We start from the raw sequence: 12,375 nt of genomic DNA on the forward strand, positions 1-12,375 counted from the left end.
ACTCTCCCACCCTGGGAAAGAGCATCTGACTATCTACTCTGTCCATGCCACTCGTAATTTTGTAGACCTCTATCAGGTCGCCTCTCAACCTCCGTCATTCCAGTGAGAACAGACCGAGTTTATCTAACCTCTCCTCATAGCTAATGCCCTCCATACCAGGCTACATCCTAGTAAACTGCTCCTGTACCCTCTCCAAAGCATCCGCATCATTCTGGCAGTGTGGCGACCAGAATTGCACACAATATTCCAAATGAGGCCGAACTAAGGTCCTGTACAGCTGCAACATGAGTTGCCAATTTTTATATTCAATGCCCCGACTGATGAAGACCAACATGCCGTATGCCTTCTTGACCACCTTATCCACATGCGTTGCCACTTTCATTGATCGGTGGGTATGCATGCCCAGATCTCTCTGCCTGTCAGTACTCACAAGAGTTCTACCATTGATTGTATAATTCCTACATGCATTGGACCTTCCAAAGTGCATTACCTAACACTTGTCCAGATTAAACTCCATCTACCATTTCTCCGCCCAAGACTCCAACCAGTTTATATCCTGCTGTATCCTCTGACAATCCTCTTCACTATCTGCAACTCCACCAATTTTTGTAATGTCTGCGAACTTACCAATCAGAGTGGTGATCAGAGCTGCTCACAGTACTCTAGCTGTGTCCTAACCAACATATTATACAGCTCCATCATAGCCTCCCAGATCTTGGCCAGGATTATCCCCTACCTGGCGGGGCGGGGGTCCCGGCGGGACGGAGTGGCGTGAACCACTCCGGCGTTGGGCCTCCCCAAAGGTGTGGAATTCTACGCACCTTTAGGGGCAAGGCCCGGGCCGGAGTGGCTCCCGCTCCGCCGGCCGGCACGAACGGCCTTTGGCGCCCCGCCAGGCGGCCGGCGGAACTCCGCGCATGCGCCGGTGCGTCAGCAGCTGCTGACGTCATACCGGCACATGCGCAGCGGAGGGGGCTCTCTTCCGCCCCCGCCATGGTGAAGGCCATGGCGGGGCAGAAGAAAAAGAGTGCCCCCACGGCGCAGGCCCGCCTGCCGATCGGTGGGCCCCGATCGCGGGCCAGGCCACCGTGGGGGCACTCCTCCCGGGGCCAGATTGCCCCGCCCCCCCCCCCCCCCCCCAGGACCCCGGCACCCGCCCGCACCTCCAATCTCGCCGGCACCAGACGTGCTTTGATTCCCGCCAGCGGGAACGGCCTGTCAGCGGCGGGACTTCGACCCATCGCGAGCCGGAGAATCGCCGCGGAGTGCAATTCCCGCCCCCGCCGATTCCCGGGGCGTCGGAGAATTCCGCCCCTTATATTTGATGTGTTGGCAAATAAAGGCAGGTCTCCCAAAAGCCATCTTAACCACTTTATCTACCTGTCCTGCCACCTTCAGGGATCTACGGACATGCACCTCAGGATCCCTCTGATCTTCTGTAATTCCTCGGGTCCTGCCATTCATTGTATATTCCTTTTGCCTTGTTAATCCTCCCAAAATGCATTACCTCACGCTTTTCAGGATTAAATTCCATTTATCACTCTTCTGCCAATCTAAAGCCCGTATATATCATCCTGTAATCTAAGGCTTTCCGCCTCACTATTTACCATACTGCTACTGTTTGTGTCATCTGCGAACTTAAGTTCATGGATGACACAAAACTTGGTAGGACTGTAAATAGCGAGGAGGATATACTGCAGGAGGATATCGATGGGCTGGTTGGGTAGGCAGTGCTGTGGCAAATGGAATTTAACCCGGAAAAATGTGAGGTATTGCACTTGGAGAGGTCTAACAAGGCAAAGGGTTACGCTATGAATGATAGGACTTTGGAAGTACTGAAGATCAAAGGGACCTTGGAGTGCATATCTCCAGATCCCTAAAGGTGGAGGGCAGGTAGATAAGGTCGTTAAGAAGACATATGGGATACTGGTCTGAATTAGTTGAAGCACACAATACAAGAGAAGGGAGGTCATGCTGGAATTGTGTAAAAAGCTGGTTAGTCCACTACTGGAGTACTGTCTGCAGTTCTGGTCGCCATGATAGGAAAGATGTGATTGGACTGGAGAGGGTGCAGAGGAGATTTACCAGGATTCTGCCTGGGCTGGAGGATCTGAGCTATGAGGAAAGATTGAAAAGGGCAGCACGGTAGCATGGTGGTTAGCACAATTGCTTCACAGCTCCAGGGTCCCAGGTTCGATTCCCGGCTTGGGTCACTGTCTGTGTGGAGTCTGCACGTCCTCCCCGTGTGTGCGTGGGTTTCCTCCGGGTGCTCCGGTTTCCTCCCACAGTCCAAAGATGTGCGGGTTAGGTGGATTGGCCATGCTAAATTGCCCGTAGTGTCCTAAAAAGTAAGGTTAAAGGGTGGGGGGTTGTTGGGTTACGGGTATAGGGTGGATATGTGAGTTTGAGTAGGGTGATCATTGCTCGGCACAACATCGAGGGCCGAAGGGCCTGTTCTGTGCTGTACTGTTCTATCTATTTCTCAAGGCCGGGGCTGTTTTCGTTGAAGAAGCGCGATTGAGACGGGATATGCGAGAGATATATAAGGTTATGAGGGGAATAGATAGGTTGGATAGGAAGGCTCTTTTCCATTAGTAGAGGTGTCAAAAATGAGAGGATATAGATTCAAGGTAATAGAATCATAGAATTTACAGTTCAGAAGGAGGGAATTCAGCCCATCCAATCTGCACCGGCCCTTGGAAAGAGCACCCCACTTAAGCCCATGCCTCCACCCTCCCCCCATAACCCAGTAACCCCACCTAACGTTTTGGACGTTCAGGGCAATTTTGTATGGCCAATCCACCTAACCCGCATTACTTTGGACTGTGGGAGGAAACCGGAGCACCCGGAGGAAACCCATGCAGACTCGGGAAGAACGTGCAGACTCCGCACAGACAGTGACCCAAGCCGGGAATCAAATGCGGGTCCCTGGCACTGTGAAGCAACAGTGCTAACCACTGTGCTACGGTGCCGTCCTGGAGGTAGAAGGCTAAGTAAGAGGGGACTTAAGGATAAACCTTTTCACCGAGAGGGTGGTGGGAGTCTGAAACTCACTGCCTGAAAGGGTGATCGTACCAGGAACTCTCGTAACATTTAAGAAGAATTTTGATGCTCACTCGTGCTGCTGTAACCTCCAGGGCTGTGGGCCAAGCACTGGAAAATGGCATTCATGTAGTCAGAACATTTTTTTTTAGTAAATTTAGAGTACCCAATTCATTTTTTCCAATTAAGGGGCAATTTAGCATGACCAATCCAGCTACCCTGCACATCTTTGGGTTGTGGGGGTGAGACCCACGCAAACACGGGGAGAATGTGCAAACTCCACACGGACAGTGACCCAGAGTCAGGATCAAACCTGGGACCTCGGCGCCGTGAGGCAACTGTGCGAACCACTGCGCCACCGTGCTGCCCTTAGTCAGATCTTTGTTGACCAGCATGGATGCGATGGGCCGAATGGCCTCCTTCTGTGCTGTAAATGAGTTTGAATCCATTAATGCATGAAAAGCATCTTTGAGGCGAGACTTTAAAACCAAGGCACTGTCTGCTCTCTTGTGTGGACATAAAATAATCCACGGCACAATTTCGAGTAAGAGCAGGAGAGTAGCACCTTGCGCCCCCCCCCTCCACTCCCCCGTGCCTCCCGCTGCCCCCACCCTACCCACCCCCACCGACATCCCGGCTAATATTGATCCTTCAATCAATAAACTAAAGACAGATTATCTGGTTATTATCACGTAGCTATGTATGGGAGTTTGCTGTCCGCAAATTGGTTGCCACATTTCCCACATTGCAAGGGTGACTACACTCCAAAAATATTTCATTGGTTATAAAGTGCTTTGGGATATCTTGAGGTGCAAGGGTGCAGGACGGGGACATAAACAGAATAAAAAGGATTTGAAGCAGAAAATTTAACAGGCAGACAAGCAATCAAAAATGAGAAGGAATAAAGCACAGAATTTTATTTTAAAACACCCTTAGGGGGAAATGAATGAAAGAACACAGCTCCAGACAGAGTAAAAATTAAACTAAAACTTAGAAGGGAGGGATATGATAAAATCCGGCCTGACGATTGCTAAAAATAGTCTCAACAGCAGCTACTAGCTGAGACCTGTCAAGGGAGTAAAGATTGAGAATACAAGCTGGAGGTAGTGAGAAAGAGCTCGGCGTGTCATCCCAACTGCCCAATATTTTTAGCCCAATTTTGCTTGGAAGTGGGGAGGAGAAATCCCCTTGTGGATTCTTGGACCCCCTCACACGCGACAGACCTTTAGAAGATTGGGAATGTAACGTAATTGATCAATTTGAACATCAATCTTGATTTGCTGAACTCTAAGATTCTGTTTCCTGCACTGCATTTCATCCATAATCTAATTTCCAGTGATAGGCATCAAATACTCCACCATGCAGACATGAAATAATTAACTTACAGGCTTCTCCCCAACAATTGCCAAGGACTACAGGAAGGATGGTAGTTAATTCTTACTGTATTATTTGTATTCTTTCTCCTCTGCTATTACTGAACCAGATTGGTACAGTTCATTGGGGACTGGACTCTCTGTACCCACCTAGTCCAGAAGTCTTTGATAACTTCCAGCCTCAAACTCTCTTCCAAGATTCAATATCTAACATATGAGTCCATCAAATCCCTCAAGAAAGATTCCAGCTTGTAACTCACTCCCCAAATTGATCACTCGAAGAATAAATTACCTGAAACCTTAAATTACGTTCCAGTCTGTTACTCAACCTTGGGTTTCATGTTATTGCTTGAATTCTGAAGCGGGAAAAAATATTGTGGTTCCATAAAATCTTACAGCACGGGATCTTGGAACGGTTTGCTTTTTAGAAGGACACAGGAACAGGAGTAGGCCATTCAGCCCCTTGAACATGCTGTATCATTGATCAAAGACAATACAGCACAGGAACAGGCTCTTTGGCTCTCCAAGCCTGTCCCGGTCAAATTCCTCAGCGCTTCCTAGTGTTGTATTCCTCTATACCCATCCTATCCATGTATTTGTCGAGATGCCTTTTGAACACCGTTAATGTATCTGCTTCCACAACCTCCCCTGGCAACGCGTTCCAGGCACTCACCACCCTCTGTGTAAAAAAACTGCCTCGCACATCTCCTCTAAACTTTGCCCTATGGACCTTAAACCTATGCCCCCTGGTGACCATCCTTCTCGCAATTTTATCGATCTCTATCAGGTCATCGCTCAACCTCCATCGGTCTAATGAAAACAGTCCGAGTCTATTCAGCCTCTCCGCATAGCTAATACCCTCCAGACCAGGCAACATATTGGTAAACCCTCTCTGCACCCTCTCCAAAGCCTCCATGTCATCCTGGTAGTGTGGCGACCAGAATTGTGCGCAATATTCCAAGTGCGGCCATACCAAGGTTCTATACAACTGTAGCATGACTTGCCAGTTTTTATACTCAATACCCCGTCCAACGAAGGCAAGCATTCCGTATGCTTTCTTGACAACCTTGTCCACTTGTGTTGCCCCTTTCAAAGATCTGTGGACCTACACGCCCAGATCTCTCTGACTTTCTATATTCCTAAGAGTTTTGCCATTTATGGTATAATTCCCCGCTATGTTCGACCTACCAAAATGCATTACCTCACATTTGCCCTGGTTAAACACCATTTGCAATTTCTCTGCCCAAGTCTCCAACCTATCTATGTCCTGCTGTATCCTCTGACAATCCTCAACACTATCTGCCACTCCACTGAATCAGATGATGACTGACTTGTACCTTAACTCCATCTCCCCACCTTGGTCCTGTGAGTCTAGTATCCTCCACCCCGCCCAACCAGAGGCAAAGTTTTCTCTTTTGTATAATCATATTAAACACTTCAAATGGGAATTTGGTAGTTCAGCACTCGGGAATTGTTGTCAAAGCTTTTTGTTTTGCACTCATCAGGATAATCTTAAGAATACCAATGTCAGGTGAAACAACAACTTTATACTGCATGAGAAGAGAGTGCGGATTGGCTGGCAACAGGATTCTGATTGGCAGAGGCATTGCCATGGTGAATGCACTAGTTGATGGTGACTGACAGTTAACTGCCAAGCATTGTTTGAAATTTAAGCGAGGCAGCGTGACTTTGATTGGTCAAGGCATTGCCCTGAGAGATGAACCAACAAATGACTATCACCTATTTTGTTTTGCTGAAACAGGCACAGTGTGTTTACATGTTCTTTCCGTCTGTAAAGAACAGGGTCCTGTATATTAATAATAATAATAATAACCTTTATTTTCACAAGTAGGCTTACATTAACACTGTAATTAAGTTACTGTGAAAAGCCCCTAGTCGCCACATTCCGGCGCCTGTTCGGGTACACTGAGGGAGAATTCAGAATTCTCAGCTGGTACGGGAATTGAACCCGCGCTGCTGGCCTTGCTCTGCAGCATAAACCAGCTGTGAGCCCACTGAGCTAAACCATCCCTCATTAATTATTAATATATATAGCTTACAGTACATGTTCTGCCTGTCGCACAAAGGGACAATGGTATATGAATTTCAATGCTAGTGTGAGCTAGATAAGTATGCCATACATCCCATAGACTGGCAGGTCGTATCAAACATGTCCCGGCCGCTGTTTGCAACAAGGCAAAGTACAGACCATAGTTAGAGGATTGGTTGTCTAACAGGAAACAAAGAGTGGGAATAAATGAGTGCTATTCTGGCTGGCAATCAGTTACGAGTGGTGTGCCTCAGGGATCGGTGTTGGGACCACAATTATTTACAATTTATATAGACGATTTGGAGTTGGGAACTTTGTGTAAGGTATCCAAGTTTGCAGATGACACGAAGGTGTGTGGCAGAGCAAAGTGTACTGAGGACTGTAAAACCTTACAGAGGAACATTGACACATTGAGTGAGTGGGCAAAGGTCTGGCAGATGGAGTATAATGTCAATAAGTATGAAGTCGTGCATTTTGGTAGGAGTAACAATAGAACGGATTATTACTTAAATGGTAAAAAGCTGCAGCATGCTGCTATGCAGAGGGATCTGGGTGTACTTGTACATGAGGCACAGAAGGTTGGTCTGCAGGTGCAACAAGTAATTAGAAGGCAAATGGAATTTTGTCCTTCGTTGCGAAGGAGACTGAGTTTAAAAGTAGAGAGGTAATGTTGCAGTTGTACAAGGTGCTGGTGAGGCCACACCTGGAGTACTGTGTGCAGTTTTGGTCTCCACACTTGAGAAAGGATGTGCTAGCACTAGAGGGGGTGCAGAGGAGGTTCACTAGGCTGATTCCGGAGTTGAGGGGGTTATCGTATGAGGAGAGGCTGAGTAGATTGGCATTATATTCACTGGAATTCAGAAGGTTGAGAGGGGATCTAATAGAAACATATAAAATTTTGAAGGGAATGGATAAGATAGAAGTAGAAAGGATGTTTCCACTGGTAGGTGAAAGTAGGACAAGAGGGCATAGCCTCAAAATTAGGGGGAGCAGATTTAGGACTGAATCAAGGAGGAACTTCTTCACTTAGAGGGTAGTTAAAGTATGGAATTCCCTACCGAAAGGAGTAGTAGACGCTACTTCATTGAATATATTTAAAGATAGGGTAGATGTTTTTTTGAAAAATAAAGGAATTACGGGATATGGCGAGAATGCGGGTAAGGGGTTCTGAGACCACGAAAAGATCAGCCATGATCTTATAGAATGGCAGAGCAGGCTCGAATGGCCGGACGGTCTACTTCTGCTCCTAGTTCTTATGTTAACAACCTGTGCTTACAAAACTCCAAACAATGTCCAACATTAGATGTGATTCTGCGATTAGACAACATTTGATGAATAATCCCCCGTCTGCTAAAAGAATTACACTGACAACCAATTTCAGATTATCAGTCAGGTTCACAGAGTGGCACATTTCATGTAGTGGCAATGCCTCTTCCAATCAGAGTCCACTTGTCAACCAATCAGCACTGTCTTCTCGTACAGTATAAAGTTGTTGTTTACCCTGACATTGGTCTTTTTGTGATTACTCTGATGAGTGGAAGATGAAAAGCTTCGACAAAATGTCTATTTTCAGCGATAGTGAAACACATCCATTCAATCATGTTTTCTACTCGAGAGAAAACAATCCTCGTCTATAGAATTAATAAGAGATTTGGTGATGTGGTGGTAATGTCACTGGACTAGCAATCCAGAGGCAGAGGCTAATCTAATCGTCTGGGGATATGAGTTCAAATCCATGTTAACTGATGAAAATTAAATTCAATTAATAAATCTGGAATTGAAAGCAAGTCTCAGTAATGATGACCAGGGAACTATCAGCGATTTTTGTAAAAACCCATCTGGTTCACTAATGTCCTTTAAGGGAAGGAAATCTGCCATTCTTACCCGGTCTGCCCTACATGTCACCTACGACCCTCACCAACTTTTATAGATGCACCACAGAAAGCATTCTCTACACCTTGCTATAACTGTAACATTATATTCTGCAGTCTCTCCTTCCTTCCCTATGTACGGTATGCATTGTTTGTACAGCATGCAAGAAACAATACTTTTCACTGTATACTAATACATGCAACAATAATAAATCAAATCAAAAATCGACGTGACTCCAGACACAGAGCAATGTGGTTGACACTTGACTGACCCACTGAAAAGGCCCATTCAACTCAAGGGCAATTAGGGATGGGCAACAAATGCTGGCCTAGCCAGTAATGCTTGCATCCCGTGAAAGAATAAAAAGAATGCCAATTTAACTTAACCCTTTCAGCCATAATAGCTAATTGGTAAAATAAAGGAACTATGGAAATGCAAGGTTGCTGTTGTATTAATGTTACATTACACGTGGTCAGATGATCCATGTCACAATGTCTTTTTAAATTCAGGCATCTGAAGCAGCAACCGAAGCTGGGACAGTGAGTACCAAGCCTGGATCACACCGGGAGTCAGTCATGAGGCAGGACTATCGTCCGTGGAAGGTGCGTCCCGAGCCCAGCTGTAAACCCAAGCAGGAGTACACACCCACGGACACGCCCTTTGAGAAAGAGACACAGTACAAGAAGGATTTCAAGGCCTGGCCCATCTCCAAGAGGAGCGACCACTATCCCTGGATACCCAAGGGGGAGCGGGGGAGCCAGACACCCGTGCCCAGCAGAGAGGAGCCATCGGGTTCAGCAGCGACGCCGGCGGCACTGCCAGTGGTGGGTCCCGATCTGGCAAAGGGCAAAGTGGCGGACGCTCTAAACAGGCAGATCAAAGAGGAGAGAGGGACCAACACCTCTTACAGGTAACAGGTAGATCCGCGGTGGTACGAAATAGGACGGGGTATCGAGTATGAAAGCTCGAAATTATGTTACAATTATATAGGAAGTAGGTTAGGCCATATTTCGAATACTGTGTCCAATTCTGGTCACCGCACTATCAGAAGGACGTGGAGGCTTTGGAGAGAGTACAGAAAAGGTTTACCAGGATGCTGCCTGGTATGGAGGGTATTAGCTATGAGGAGAGATTGAATAAACTGGGATTGTTCTCCCTAGAGAGACGGAGGCTGAGGGGCGACCTAATAGTTAATAAAATTATTAGGGGTATAGATAGGGTGAACAGTTGGAGCATTTTCCCAGGGCGGAAATGACAATTACAAGAGGGCACAAGTTCAAGGTGAGGGGGGGGAAGGTTCAGTGGAGATGTGCGGGGGAAAGTCTTTACACAGAAGGTGGTGGTGGCCTGGAATGCACTGCCAAGTGAGGTGGTTGAGGCAGATATGGCAGCGATCTTTAAGACTTATCTGTATAGGCACATGAACAGACGGGGTATAGACAATTACAGGCTTAGAGGGCCGAAGGGCCTGTTCCAGTGCTGTATTGTTCTTTGTTTGAAACCTTAAATAAATCACTAGTTAGGCCTTAGCTAGAGCATCATGTCCAATTTTGTGCCACCGCACTTTGGAAAGGAAGTCAAGGTCTTCAGACATAGGGTCATAGGGACAAGAGGAGGCCATTCAGCCCCTTGAGTCCGTTCATCTTTCAGTGAGGCAATGGCTGATCCTAACTCCATTCACCCTGCCTTGAATTAAATCATGGGGGAACATTTCATAAACTTCGGCTCTATTCCCTTGAGTAGGTTGTGAGGTGATCCCACCGAGGTGCTTAAGGCAAAAGTATCAAAAGATTAGAGAGAAAATGCTGGAACATCTCAGCAGCATCTGTAGGGAGAGAAAAAAAGCTAACATTTCGAGTCCATAGGGCCCTTTGTCAAAGCTGGCCATCTGGACTCGAAACGTTAGCTCTTTTCTCTCCCTACAGATGCTGCCAGACCTGCTGAGATTTTCCAGCATTTTCTCTTTGGTTTCAGATTCCAGCATCCGCAGTAATTTGCCTGTATCAAAAGGTTAGATACAGAGCAGGTATTCCTTTGGTGGGGCAGTCCAAAATAGGGAGAATAACTCGAAAATTAGAGCTAAGCCCTTTCCTTTAGAGCAGAGAAAGGTGAAAGGAAAATTTAGGAAGGATGTTCAACATAAGGAAGGATTTTGTTCCAGACAGGGAAGGGTTAATTTAAACTGCGCTAATTTCTCCTCTCACTACCCGCCTGTGTACAGACAGGTGTTTGTTTGGTTTCCTTTTTGCTAGGTTGTGGTATATCTCCCTACTCCTCAGTTTTTTTGATGATTCATTTCCTACTTATATCCCCACAACAACTGAAGCTAGGATGAACTCAAAGGGTTAGTTGATTGCACACATTCAAAAAACTGTGAAGAAGAGAGTCCGCAACATCCCCCTCTGCACACATGTAGTAATGAGAGGGATAGAGCAAAGAATATTTTGCAGTACAAAGACCACAGATAAAATAAATATTGTTTCAATGAAGTCCAGAATCAAAGTCCCGTGAGGATTTCCTTGACGGAGGATGAGGGCTGAAGCTTTTGGTGTAAAATTCACTTTTCTGGTGGTGGCGACTTCACAAGAGGTACGCCGAGATGTATCAGTTTGTAGGCGGTGGTACAGAACTTTCACCAGATGTAGCGTAGAGCACCTTCGGTGTGGCCTGCTAGTCAGATGTTAAAGCAGCAGAATGGCTTGCGACTCACAAAGGCAATATTACCATGTCCAACCAGCCAGAGCCCTAGATCATGTGACCTTACCTCTCTATAAGGTCTTCAACAAAGGATGTTTGGAATTTAGATTGGTCTTCAGGACTGCTAAGACTGCTGCCATTATGGGTTAATAGGAATGTTTGAAAGGCCGTTGTCTTAATATACTCTCTGTCACCAAGGCAAACCTGGTTTGTTAAATGCAAATGGCCTTCCTGCCGCCTCCTTTGATGTTGGGCTGTGTAGTCCCCAGGTGACCTGTTAGGGGATCCTCATATATAACGAAGTGTGACATTCCTGAAACATAGAATGGCTTCTTTTGTTCTTGTGAATCTCAGACAATAACTCAGAGTGTCAACCGTATTGATGGTCTTCGTTCAGCCAAAAGGTTGAGTTGGAAAGTAAGAAAAAACAATGAGGATATTAAAATATATCATGTTAGGTTCTGTTCTGTCACAGATTTGATCGCGTTAATAAGGAGAAACTGTTTTTTAAAAATCATTATTGTCACAAGTAGGTTTGCATGAATACTGCAATGAAGTTACTGTGAAAAGCCCCTAGTTACCACATTCCATCCCCTGTTTGGGTACACAGAGGGAGAATTCAGAATGTACAATTAACAGGCACTGGAATGCGGCGACTCGGGGCTTTTCACAGTAACTTAATTGAAGCCTACTTGTGACAATTAGCGATTTTTATTTCATTTCATTTTTTTGGGGACTTGTGGGAGGAAACCGGAGCACCCATGCACACACAGGGAGAACGTGCGGACCCCACACAGACAGTGACCCAAGCTAGGAATTGAACCAGGGATCCTGGAGCTGTGAAGCAACAGTGCTACCCACTGTGCTATCCTAGGGGAGAGGGATGGTCAGTAACTGGGGATACAAGGGGCGGATTTCTCCCCCCCTACGCCGGGTGGGATAATCGCCGGCGCACTGAACGAGTCCCGCCACGCTGCCCCGGCACCCGCACGTGATTCTCCCACCCCCTCCAAACCGGCACGGCGAGATTCACGGCTGGCCGCTGGGAGAATCGCTGCTCGCCGTTTGTAACGGGCAAGCGACGATTCTCCGGCCTGGATGCTCCGAGCAGACTGCCCAATACGACAGGTTCCTGCCGGCGCCGTCCACACCTGGTTGGTGCCGGCGGGAACAGAACGGGAACGCGGGGGGGGGGGGGGAGCGGCCTGTGGGAGGGGTAGGGGGGTTCTTGCACCGGGGTGGGGCCTCAAAAGGGGTCTGGCCCGCCATTGGTGCCCACCGATCGGCGGGCCGGCGTCTCTGAAGGAGGACCTCCTTTCCTCCATCGCCCCGCAAGAGCCA

General features: G+C 47.1%; 1 protein-coding gene across 1 annotated transcript in view; it reads left to right on the forward strand.

Moving 5' to 3' along the window:
- map6a (microtubule-associated protein 6a) overlaps positions 1-12,375 on the forward strand; it is a 64,994-nt gene that overhangs the window by 16,480 nt on the left and 36,139 nt on the right. The window contains exon 2 of the mRNA XM_038818786.1: positions 8,847-9,247. Coding sequence (XP_038674714.1) covers positions 8,847-9,247 — 401 coding nt within the window. The remainder of the gene's footprint in view (positions 1-8,846; positions 9,248-12,375) is intronic.

Source organism: Scyliorhinus canicula, chromosome 14 (genome assembly GCF_902713615.1).
Source record: "Scyliorhinus canicula chromosome 14, sScyCan1.1, whole genome shotgun sequence".
Lineage (NCBI taxonomy): Eukaryota > Metazoa > Chordata > Chondrichthyes > Carcharhiniformes > Scyliorhinidae > Scyliorhinus > Scyliorhinus canicula.